We start from the raw sequence: 13,246 nt of genomic DNA, 5'->3' as shown, positions 1-13,246 counted from the left end.
ATTGATTTCAAAATTCGACCAACCAAGCCTTCAATTTCGTCTCATGTTACAGAAAAGAAAAATTCATGGCCAGGAGGGAGAGGGGCCGAGATCCCCCCCTGACATCCGGGAGATGAGGAGAGCAGCAGAGATCAGCTTCCATGGTCCACCCCAAGCTGTCTTCCCCGCTCGGAGCACCAGCTCAGCTGCAGCACCACAGAAGGCTTTTCACCTTCAATGCATAGAATGTATTAAGGTGAAAAATCATGAGTGTTTACAACTCCTTTAAGATTCTCAGAAAGATTACATTTTTGTTGCAGGAGATGCTCAAAATCAGATTTTTATCTTAGTGCAGACTTCTGGGAAAATCAGCGAGCCAATCACACAAGCAGGGAATGACATTCCTGGGGGGGGCCTTCTGAATGACATTTTGGGGGGGGGGGGCCTTCTGAATGACATTTCTTGGGGGGGGGGGGGCGTTCTGAATGACATTTCTGGTCGGGGGGCGTTCTGAATGACATTTCTGGTCGGGGGGCGTTCTGAATGACATTTCTGGGGGGGCGTTCTGAATGACATTTCTGGGGGGGCGTTCTGAATGACATTTCTGGGGGGGGGGCCTTCTGAATGATATTTCTGGGGGGGGGGGCCCTTCTGAATGATATTTCTGGGGGGGGGGGGCGTTCTGAATCACATTTCTGGGGGGGGGGGGCGTTCTGAATCACATTTCTGGGGGGGGGGGGCGTTCTGAATCACATTTCTGGGGGGGGGGCGTTCTGAATCACATTTCTGGGGGGGGGGGGGCGTTCTGAATCACATTTCTGGGGGGGGGGGGCGTTCTGAATCACATTTCTGGGGGGGGGGGGGGCGTTCTGAATGACATTTCTGGGGGGGGCGTTCTGAATGACATTTCTGGGGGGGGGGGGCGGGCGTTCTGAATGACATTTCTGGGGGGGGGGCGTTCTGAATGACATTTCTGGGGGGGGGGGGGCGCGTTCTGAATGACATTTCTGGGGGGGGGGGGGCGCGTTCTGAATGACATTTCTGGGGGGGGGCGTTCTGAATGACATTTCTGGGGGGGGGGCGTTCTGAATGACATTTCTGGGGGGGGGCGTTCTGAATGACATTTCTGGGGGGGGGCGTTCTGAATGACATTTCTGGGGGGGGGGCGTTCTGAATGACATTTCTGGGGGGGGGGGGGCGTTCTGAATGACATTTCTGGGGGGGGCGTTCTGAATGACATTTCTGGGGGGGGGGGCGTTCTGAATGACATTTCTGGGGGGGGGGCGCGTTCTGAATGACATTTCGGGGGAGGGGGGCATTCTGAATGACATTTCGGGGGGGGGGGGCGTTCTAAATGACATTTCCGGGGGGGGGGGTGGTGCATTCTGTTTGTGTACACAATGCCTCCAGGCAGCCATATTGCATTTTAGAGAAAATGACAGCACTGCAGATTGAAAAGCAAAGGTCATTTTTAATAATTACAAAATGACTTGTGTCACATATGTATATACTATATTTCCACGAAAGTGGAGTTACCCTTTAATGCCCTTTTTACAGTAGAGTCACTTTCACTGCAGGCTCAATGACAATCATCTTGGTCCTTTCTTAAAGCTAGAGGCCAATAAGGGGAGAATCTACAAGCCTTTGTATGAGGACCCATCAACTATATGGCACAGCACTAAAAAAAATTTTCCGGACACATTGCAACCTAAATCATTATGTGGACACTTTGGGAAAGATTTACGAGTCTGGTAATATCTGGACAAGTAAAATATGTATTATTACAGTAGCTACTCAAATGTTGTTGTACATCAGGCCCATTACAGAAAGAGGGCAGCTGTAACATTTCCTGAATTCTCCGGAGGGCACAGCACAGGAATAGTGATAAAAACAGCCATGTGTTCTGCTGACAATACACCATGATAGTGCTGGAAGGAAAGTGGTCATAAAAAGGAAAATGTAGGTTGACCTTTCTCTAAATACGCAAACTGCCTGTCAAGCTGATCCATTGCCTGCAATTCTTCCAATATGTGTCATGAGAGAATAATGGAGGCTTCCATTCCTTCTGACAATGCTAAATACCTGGCTCTCATACATTGGCTTCAGTGCATCCTCACTGACCTTACAGCAACAATGGGGCACTATTCCTCCCTCTTGCAACAATGGGGCACTATTCCTCCCTCTTGCAACAATGGGGCACTATTCCTCCCTCTTGCAACAATGGGGCACTATTCCTCCCTCTTGCAACAATGGGGCACTATTCCTCCCTCTTGCAACAATGGGGCACTATTCCTCCCTCTTGCAGCAATGGGGCACTATTCCTCCCTCTTGCAGCAATGGGGCACTATTCCTCCCTCTTGCAGCAATGGGGCACTATTCCTCCCTCTTGCACCAACAATGGGGCACTATCCCTTCCTCTGACACCAGCGATGGGGCATTGTGTTCCCCCACTGATGTCAACATTTCCTACCTTCGTTGGCCATACTGCAGCCCCCCTAAAAAGTTGGAGTAAACTTAGCCCTTTGTGTAGAAATTTTGGAGACCCCTTATTTGGATCATGCATGTTCTGGGTCTGTGACCTAAAACACTGACATAAAACACAGCCAAGTTACAAGCTATTTTTTTTTTTTTTTTTTTTTTTTTTTTTTTAGGAGACCAGCAATGGCTGTTCCACACTTCTATCTCATGACAGGGTCACTTTAATGTCTTCAATACTTCCAACAAACGCAGAGACTGTATGCAAATTCAAGTTTTGACTTCACTTGCTGCATACTAAGCAACAAAGCGGATCTGTTATTGGCACCTGCTTAAGGTGCCCATTTTCTAATCTGCACTAACATTTAGCACACCAATTCTATAGAAGCCAGTAATGGTCTGTGGAGGGTGACGTTCTCCGCGCCTCATGCCATAGGTATGTTATAAGCACCTAACGCAATAACGCTCTGCATTTTCTTCTCCAGGAAAACGTCTGCCTCTGGTGACAGGTACACTTTAATGGCACATTCCAAGTTAAGTACTTTTTAGTTTTGCCAGTTTGAGGTGAAACTTGTTATCGCTTAATTTCTAGGAAGGAGAGATATAAAAATAAGCATATAATAAATGATCAGCATTAGCCCTGACCTACAAAGTCTCCTGAGCTATATATACATATGCCCTCTGAGGTGCAGCCATGACAGAACGCATACGTTACCATTGCTGAGGTTCCCCAGCGTTGAGGAAAGCCCCGCAGACGTGAGGTCAGGCAAGCTGGCTTCCATCCTAGCACCTATTTCACACGTCCTAAAGTCGACTTTGTCAAGGTTTCCTCGCAACCTCCAGAGCTTTCACAGCAAATCCCAGAGCACTGCGACACACGTCATGCTTTGAATTGCGAGGAAATCCTCCCGGCCCAGATGGCCAACCACAAAGCACTTCTGTATTGGCACAAAGAAATCCTCAAGAAGAAGGACACTCACACAAGCGCCTGCCCTGCCTGCCTCCCCTGTGCAAGGCTCCAGCATTGAGGGGAGGAGACAGCAGTCAAATCTCAGTTTGGTGCTAGTAATGAGAGTCAAATGTCAGCAGTTCAGAGCACACAGTCATCCTGACAAGCAAATGCCTTTCCCTTACTACACGGCCTATCACTTACATGAAAACACTTCAGCTCCGTCCCCCCACCATTCTACAGCATTGCCATTTGTAAGATGCAGCGGCTCCTCATTTCCCTTACACCTGAAACATGGAGGAACGCGAACCAAGAGACACGTGTGCTACATTCAGGGAAACCTAAACCTTTTGTTTTTTTTCTTTCATCGGTTAGAGATTTCTGTAAAATTAATTCGCTTTAAAGTGGTGTTAAACCCAAAATCAGAAATGTCATATTGCAGCAGGGTGGGGAGAAAAAAAAAAGAAAGAAAAAAAAAAAAAGGAAAAAAAAAGAAAAAAAAAAACAGATTTTAGATTTAAATCTGATTTTTTAAAATGTCAGAATAGATTTGATTTTTATCAAATATATTTGAATAAAATGCTTTGAGTAAAAATCTAAAAAAAAAAAAAAAAAAAAAAAAATCTAAAGATGGTTTTCTATTTAAGATAAATTAATAATTTAATTTATTCAGCATGAAACGAAGCTTAGTTACCGTATATAGCATGAGGCTGTATATTCTGCAAAATTTACATTTTTGGTAAACTCATTCAATGAATCCAAGCTCTGTAAGCTGACATAACATGCACTGCATTGATGCATTCACATAATTTCACAGTAACCATGAGATAAAACAAAGTTCACGAATATTCCTTTATCCCATTGTTTTGCAAATCTATGTACACTACAAACTGTATGATTGAATCGGTTCGGTTATCGCTCTTTTACTAACCTGACAGCTTAATATTCTAAATAGGAAACCTCAATTTTGTTTGCAAATATTAAAGATTCTAACTACCAGCAAAAAGTCCTTACATTTCAAGAGCACCTGTCATTTCAGATCTATCATGGCAGTGCCCGTTAGCGGGCATCCACTCACCTGCTGCTGCCACGTCCCTCCCCTTGTTGTGTCACTGCCGCATCACCAGCCGTCCCATTAAAGTGAATAGGGCTGTCGGTGAGTCAACAGCGGGTCAGAGGAGGAGCGGCTGTGGGACAGAGATGACAGCTGATCTTTAAAAGTGATGATTTAAATCGAGTCTTTTTAGTAGTGATTAAAATCAGAATTTAAATCGACGATTTAAATCAAATCCACCCTGTGGATTGCAGCCTACCAATCATTAGATGTGGTGGCTGCATTTTTTTTTTTTTTTGGGCCTCTGTTTTCACCTTGTGATATGGCCAGTAACACATCCTGTGCCTCCAGTCTGGATGAAGGAGCACAGGGGGCACCTTTGGACAGCAGCATTGTCATTCTGGGAGGGGTAATGTTATAGGTACTTGCACATTTAGATTGAAGTTCAAATTGAAGTCAAACTCCAGCCAGCACTTTACATGCAGCTACAGGTTTTTTTTCCCATTTGGGATAAAGGTTTTACATAAATAAAAGCCAAGCACTGTAAACACCTCTGCCAGTGATACATGGTTTGTCTCATCCCTGTAACCAATAAAATCTGCAGGAGAGCTTGTTCTTTTGAAGAACAGACTTACTGGCTGGATCACCATGCAAAAATACAAGAAAAAAAGCTTTAAAAAGATAACTAATGCAACCATCACATCTAAGAACTGATAAGCCAAAATATAAAAAAAAAAATGTTTGCTTTTGGGTTTAAAGTGATCGTAAAGCCTCAAGGTTTTTCACCCTAATGCTTTCTTTCAGCTGCCCCCAGACCCCTCTTTTTCTTACCAGAGCCGATTCGATCCAGCGATGTGCACGAGCCCAGCGGCTCCAGCCGCTGTGTCTCATTGGACAGACTGAAAGCAGCAGGAGCCATTGCCGCCCCCCCCCCCCCCCGCTGCTGTCAATTAAATCCAATGACACAGGGTGTGCAGTCCCGCTGTATGTGTCAATGGATGCAGCAGCGGGACTCAGAAGCGAGCCTGCACATGGGCCCCAGGCGCTTTCCCTGGGGGGCACCTGATGAAGGGGAGGAGCCAGGAGCATCGGTGAGCACCCCACAAGAGAATGATCGGGACTGCTCTGTGCAAAACCCTTGCACAGAGCAGGTAAGTATAAAAAGGTTTTTGCTTTGTTTTTTTTTTTAAAGAAAAAAAAACACAAACCTTTACAACCCCTTTAAGGCTCGGTTCACACTGCCGCGACTTGGGATCAGACTTGTGAGACCCCAAGTCGCATGACATGTGAAATCGCATGTCAATAAGAATTGTCTTAATTAGCACTTCTGAAGTCACCTGACTTAATAAAGGTAACTTTTTTTTTTTTTTTTTTTACTTCAAGGCGACTTCTATCCAACTTGTACCCATAGACTTTAACGGAAGTTGCCTCCTCATCTATATTAATGTGATTTGGATCTGATATAACAGGAAGATTACCCCGGCATTCCCAAAAATTGCATCAAATTAGTAATTAAGTCATCAACATGTCACCAGGAAGTCGCTTGACAAAGTTACGACTTTTAGGTCACCAGTAGTGTGAACCGAGACCATTACCGCTTTTAGGTGGAGCTCCCAATAGAATAAAATGGTATCAAAGTGGAACTCCGGCCAGAACTTTCCTTTTGTGAATTTTGTATTTCTTTAAAAGGTGAAGAAAGTACTGCGATGGCATCAGTAACCAGGACAAGAGTGGATAAAGAAGCAATAAAACCCATCAACATGCTAAACCTTAAAGTGACCCTGTCACCCATTATGATTATACAGAATCTATATATGGCACCAACAGTGCGTGCAGAGCTTTTAAAAATATACAGTACAATATAAATCAGTACAAGGGGGAGGGCGGCCCTGCTTGTGGGAGCTCATCGAAAAGATGATCGCTTTTATCAAATAGCTTACCAATACAACAACTGTTTATATTAATTTCATTAAGTAGAATTACTGTTCCCCAACTACTGTGGGACATGCAAATATACGAATATATATATATTTTGATTTATTTTTAAATAAACAACCAGTTGTTTATTCATACAAGCTTGTCACGTTCTTGTCTTTTATAAACACTCTGCCATACACAGACGTGAAAGTTTCTTCTAATACAAATATTCTGGAAGTGGGCTCTATACTAATAAGAACTCCTCTCGTCTGCCATCCTTGTCCTTCCCTCGATCTATACGGTGAATAACAGCTCGTATTCTGGGAATTCAAGACTAGCGTACATTTGTCTCTGTCCATGCACATAATTTATTACATGGACGGCTGCCATCATTACTGTACCACAGGCTATGTTTATTCCTGCTTTCCACTGACTCAGCACTATGCTCTGTAGGAAGGTATACATGTTGCAAGGAACCAATAACATTACATGAGACTATACAACATATTAACGGGATTAACTCCTTGGCCTCTGGGAAGCCCACAAAAATGTGACATCACCATCATGTAGCCTCCAGACCTACCTTGGTTCTTGAAAACTGCAAGAATTATTGCCCTTTCATTACTCTGTAATAAATATAACATTTACTGTTTTTATACCATTTTTATTTACTTTATGCCCATGTTTTTCATATAACAACAAAAGTTCAAAGTGTAACTCTGGGCAAACAGCTACATGTTTTAAATAAGTTTTACTGCTAACCTGACCAATTTTGGCGAGCTATACTTGTGATGCACACACCTCTGCCAGTCGAGGACTGGACCATTAAAGTAGTTGTAAATCTCAGACATGAAATATGAACAAAAGCATAATCCTTCTATAGTGTGTACTTGTCTTAATTAAGAGCACCAAGTAGAGCTGCACAATTAATCGTCAAGAATCGCTATCGCAATTTTTTCCCCGTTGTGATCTTGACAAAAAAGTGTTTCACGATTCTTGCTATGCAAAGAATTCTCTCTGCTCTTCTGAAGCCACAGCCCTCAAAAGAAAGGAAGAAAAAAAAGCGGGCAGTCTGCCAATAATCACACCATTCTTTAGCAGTGGAACTTAAGTATAAACATTGTAACAATTTGTCAAAGGAATAGACTTGTGTAATGCCCCGTATGCACAATCCGATTATCGGACGAATGATCGCCCTTTTTTTGCATGCTAATCTCACGAGTTTACTAAAGTCACGAAAATTCCCGTACGACAGAATAAAAATTCGGAAGCGATGCCATGTGTTGTAATGCATTTTCGAACGACAGCTGTACTGCTTAAAACGAAAATCGTACAATCTGGCATCATACGAAAAAAAATTCCGTGCATGTCCGATAGAATAATATCAGATGAACTGTCCTGATCGGCTCTCGAAAGCTCTGTACCAACGATCCGATTATCGTACGATCGATTCGAATGCAGCATTTTTCATATGATTTTCGGATCGTGTGTACGGGGCTTAAGTGAGGAAAGTTTAACCACTAAAAAAATAATAATAATAATAATTATATATATATATATATATATATATATGTAGAGACCCTAGAGCAGGAGTCTCAAACTGGCAGCGCTCCAGCTGTTGCAATACTAAAAGTCCCATCATGCCTCTGCCTGTGGAAGTCATGCTTGTAACTGTCAGCCTTGCAATGCCTCATGGGACTTGTAGTTTTGCAACAGCTGGAGGGCCACCAGTTTGAGACCCCTGCCCTAGAGAATAAAATGGTGGTTGTTGCAATATTTTATGTCACACTGTATTTGCTCAGCGGTCTTTCAAATGCAAAGTAAACTAACCAGTGAAGTTAGCACTTTTTTTTGTATAATGTGAATGATTTTACGTCTCGTAGAATCCTGATCTTTTTATTCTAAGCAAAAAAAAAAAAAAAAAAAAAATCGTGATTCTCATTTTGGACAGAATCGTGCAGCTCTAGCACCAAGTGTAATTTACATCTGCTGCTTCGTTCCTCTGCTATCTGCATAAGTCACTACCGACAAGTTTTCCCGAAAACAAGAGAAAAATGGTAACCGGGAGGGAGCTCCACCACACAGCCTGTGATTGACAACCTCAACTCTGTTCCTGCGCGAAGGTCCCTCCCCTCCAAGCAGCTGTCAGTAACTTCAGCTCCCCGCCCCATGCTTTTTAGAGCGGAGAGATCCTTTGTAGATTCTGCACTTTGAATGAATGTAGGAGAAAGGCGGCTGCAGATAAACAGGTACAACTTATGTAGGAGGATTTGTTTCATCTATGTATATCACCTGAGGCCAGTCACTTTATCGGGTATATGTAAGGGTTTACAACCACTTTAATGTAGAGACCTCTGTAGAGTGCAATTTCAGCTCTCTGCTCTTTTTTTGTTGGAAACCTCAATAATTCTGCACTCTAAACTTATGTAGGAAGATTTGTTTCATCTCTGTATCCCCTGAGGCCAGTCACTTCACTGGATTTACAATCACGTGGGCTCCCCTTTGCACTACAAGGGTTAAATGATCATTAGGTCTAGGAGGAAAGGAAAAAAGCAGAAATACTTTCCTTAATTCCAAAAAGTTAAAATTTGTAGTTTTTTGTAAAATTTCTGAGGACATAGTACATGAAACAACTCAGTATTAAAAAAAAAAAAAAAAAAAAAAAAGATTGAATTCCATTAAAAACATTTACAAAAAACATTAAAACACTCCACTTAAAAGGTTCACAACATATATAAATTCCAAACATAATTCACATGTAGACAACGCGTTTCGGGAATCCTTCAGGAGCACATGTGAAAGAACCAATACATTGGAAACCACACTTGGTTTTTGTAGAAAGGCACCAAAATTGTATACTTAACTAATTTACAACACAAAAGTATTTCCCATAAAGACACATCTGAAGAAGACAGGATGGAGCCGCCGCCTCCTCTCAGGTAAGGCAACCCATATAGTCAAAAAGCAGTCAACAAACTTGTAAGCCCAGTCTCAAAGAAAGGGGATCAAAAGCACAATAGTAAAACCATAGTATTCCGCCACAAAAGGGTCACCCATGTAACAAGATAGTAATCAGGACATACATCTTAAAACCACAGGCTTCCAGTCCATATCCATCAAGAACATAGAAACTCAGAATCCTGCATAGTTCACACCATTCCAGCATACAGCAAATCCTGAGGCTCCATCCTGTTTTCTTCAGATGCATCTTCACAGGAAATACTTTCATGTTGTAAATTCCAGTTAATTATACCATTTGGTGCCTTTCTACAATGACCAAGTGTGGTCTCCAATGTATTGCTTCTCACGTGACTCCTGAAGAAGGATTTCTGAAACGCGTTGTCTACATGTGAATTATGTTTGGAATCTATACATGTTGTGAACCTCTAAGCGGAGAGAGTATTTTAATGTTTTGAAAATGTTTTTAATGGAATTCAATAAAATCATTTGTATAAATACTCTATTGTTCTATCGATATATAGAGATAGATATATCCACAGAAAATCCATGACTACAGATTTTGCTTTTTGTTATTATACAAATTATAGGTATGTGGAGATTTAGCACACACAATCTGGGTTTTTCAATTGCTTACAGAAATACTTACCTTACTACTCACTCCACATGCTTCCCCCCGGTCCCCAAAGCTGCTTTTAGATTGGTCACTGCATCTTTGGCGTACTCCCATACAATGCAAGCCCAATGACTGCTGAGGACCCCGCCCACATTCCCAGAGTGTTGGAGAGCAGGGAAGAGGGTCAGGTGCCAGGGGAGCAAACAAAAGTTTAATATTTCCGCTTATTCCCCCATCCTAGACAAGCATTTAGCCCTCACCATGTGGAGGGGGAACTACTTGCAAGGGTTCATTTTCCCTGGAGTTCTGCTTTAATTGGTCAAAACTGGTTAAGCTATATGCCAGCCCTACTTTTTCAGAAAGGAGAACTTGGGACTGTAGAGCCTGCACAATAGCAGGGAACAAGTAGATTTCAGGTAATTCAGTTACCAGTAAGCAGAGGGATTTGAAGAGAAGGTCAAAAGGTGAAAATCAGAGGCATTAAGCAGGCCGCCTGTCTATTTAAAGAACACCTGTCATGAATCATGCAAGCTATCATTTTTTATCTCTTTCTGGAGATACTATATTAGACCGGCAGCCTTTAACTTCACTATTTTTTAAAAAACCAAACCAGAACTTGCATTGCTGCCAGTGAAATCAGAATTTCTGGGATTATACTCTTTGCAGGCCATTGATTCAGAAAGTTTTTGAAGCTGAACTGCGGAGAAAAGAAAAATCCCCCGCACTGTAAGGGTTAAATGCTCAATAATGCAGAGAGTGCCTGTAAAACTCACACGGTGCGCGCCGGGGGGCCCCCTGCAGTGATGTCAAATCAGAAGCTGCAGCATCCCAACTGACATCAATAAGACCGACTGCCAACGGATGGATAGAACATTTAATGCCCTAGTGTGCCCATGTGAACAAGGCCGAGGTGTCATTACCGATACCCTAAGCATAAACAAGTATATAACCATTGCAGCCTCTCAGATTTTTCTTGTCCTTGGAGTTAAAGCCCAACTCCGGGCAGCAAAAAAAAAATAAAAAAAGTATCCCCTTGTAGTGGGGCTGTGCACTGCATGAGGAGTTTGCTTGTTTTGGTCTAGGAGAATATAAAAAAAAAAAAAAAAAAAAGACTATTTAATTACCCGATCCGCTGCTCCTCCCTGCGGCCAGAAGTTGTTTCTTCTCCCTCATGTTCCAGCAGTCTGGGGTCCATAGCCCTGAATTGGATGGGAGGACCGAGGGACAGTTCACTACTGGAGCATGGGGAAGAACCGTCTGCTGCAGAGATTGGGGGGGGGTATCGGGTAAGTAAAACGATTGGTCTTCTCACCCAGACAAAACAACCTATAAAGATATTTTTCGCTGCCTGTAGTTAGCCTTTATTAAGCTGACCCTCTTGTACAGGGTGACTGGTCTCGACTCCACCCCCTCCTGTAGTAGGTGGGGCCTTCTGGATCCTTCCCACATCTTTACTAGGAACAGACTATGTACAGCACGGTGACGTCGCTGATATTTTTTACAATGTAATATCTGGGTTTTAAAACTGTATTTGTGGCTGAGCAATATGCCGTATTTAAATGAAATATATCTGCCCAGACAGCCTCAGAATTGGCAACTCCTGTGGTCAGCAATGACGGCCCCAGTATTTTTCTTCTAACAAGTGTTATTTAGATGGAAACATTTCATATTTGCCGGAAACATATTGTTAAGCTCCCTGCTTCTCCGAGCAGAATGGGGTGCACTTTAATGTCTGATGAATGCAACATGTGTTCTCTGTTTGGTATCTGATTTTTAAGACCAGCTGGCAGCAGGAATTCAACTGGATGTCAAAACAAACCCTGAGCAATTGGAGGTTATATACTGCGTTATTTATGCATTCCGGAATACCTCCTCAGATCACTCGTTTCTCTCCGCAGCCAATGAATGAGCAGCTATCCTGCATCTAGGAGAGGGAAAGTCACCAAACGAGCCAACAACAACAATATGCCCCGCTGTTATAAAAAAAGACATAGTTCATAAGTCACATTTCTCTCATACCAGATGACTTGTAGCTCGGGCATCATTCTGATCCACAGGGTTATTGTAGAGACCTAGGTGTCCTAAGAGCCAACCGAGCAAGGTGCGTTCAGCACTTCAGAGTTTATTTTAATGCCCAGAATAAAATTTAAAATTCTGGCCAATAAAATAAACTCTTAAACACCAAATGCTGCTAAACTCTGCAATTAGGGGAGTTTTAATGCTGATTTTCTTCCGTCAGGAGAAAGTCTTTTTTTTTTTTTTTTTTTAAAGTGTGCATGAATCCTTACAGTTGGTCAAAGTAGAAAAGCCTGTCCTCTCACTGCTCAGTGTCCACCGCCCCTCTCTGCCAATCACCAAAAGAATACAATTCTAAAAATACTAACATCATACAAGCCATACACTGCCCAAGCTCCATCACCAATCTTGTCTGCATTTCATCCAAACTGTCCTCTGTACTCCACCCAGACCTCCTGCCCTCTCGTCTCCAGAGCCTCTCCCATCCTCTGGAACTCCTTATCCCAAAGTGCCTGGCCATCTCCTACTCTGTCCACTTTTAGGCAATCCCTGAAAACTAATTTCTACAGGGAAGCCTATCCTGCCTTCAACAACTAAATCTTATTTGCTCATCTCTTCCAGTTGCTCCACCTGCCCCTCCTTATTACATTGTAGGCTCTTAGGATCAGGGCCACTATATCTATCTCACAACGATACCAACGATGGGGCACTATTCCTCCCACTAATCCCAAATGTGAGGTTTACTCTCATTGATGCCAGAAAAATTTCCACTACCGCTGGCCACAGTTCGGCCCTCCTAAAGTCTGAAAGGCAATAAACTGGCCCTATGTTTAGAAAGTTTGGAGACCCCTGATATATGGGAAAGATCATAACCGAGGTGGCCTTGCCTGACATCAATAAATCTTGGTCAACAAACTGAAGTCACCTGCTGCAGTTCTTCTGCATCCCTATACACCTTCATGACAGAACTGAGGATTGCCATACTAAAAAGGTATTGGTTACGCAATCAAAAGCACACAAGCATTTCATCTACCCTACAACCAGTGAAGTCAGGTCCAGTGACAAAGGCCATCTCAGGACTTTGAAGACCAATGCATCATAGTCTAGAAGGAACTGGGCAGTCCCTGAAGCTGTGGTTCATAGGCAATTAACCGCTTACCGACTGCCTCAGACAGATATACTGCGGCAGAAGGGCACATACAACCTGTACATTGCCCTTTAAGAGGCAGCTCACGGGTACACACCCGCCGGGAGCTCCATGTCCATGGGGATGCCCACGATC

General features: G+C 43.0%; 1 protein-coding gene across 6 annotated transcripts in view; it reads right to left on the bottom strand.

The window, feature by feature from the left end:
- EML4 (EMAP like 4) overlaps positions 1-13,246 on the bottom strand; it is a 264,083-nt gene that overhangs the window by 122,181 nt on the left and 128,656 nt on the right. The window contains exon 1 of one of the 6 annotated variants that reach the window (XM_073628445.1): positions 3,170-3,404. The exons of the other annotated variants lie outside the window; for them this stretch is intronic. Within the exon in view, the coding sequence (XP_073484546.1) occupies positions 3,170-3,236 (67 nt within the window). The 5' untranslated portion in view covers positions 3,237-3,404. Of the gene's footprint in view, positions 1-3,169; positions 3,405-13,246 lie in introns of those variants that run through there. 6 annotated transcript variants of the gene reach the window in all.

The sequence above is a fragment of the Aquarana catesbeiana genome, linkage group LG04 (genome assembly GCF_042186555.1).
Source record: "Aquarana catesbeiana isolate 2022-GZ linkage group LG04, ASM4218655v1, whole genome shotgun sequence".
Classification (NCBI taxonomy): domain Eukaryota; kingdom Metazoa; phylum Chordata; class Amphibia; order Anura; family Ranidae; genus Aquarana; species Aquarana catesbeiana.
Note: the sequence above shows the minus strand (reverse complement) of the source record. Positions and strands in the feature narration are given on the sequence as shown.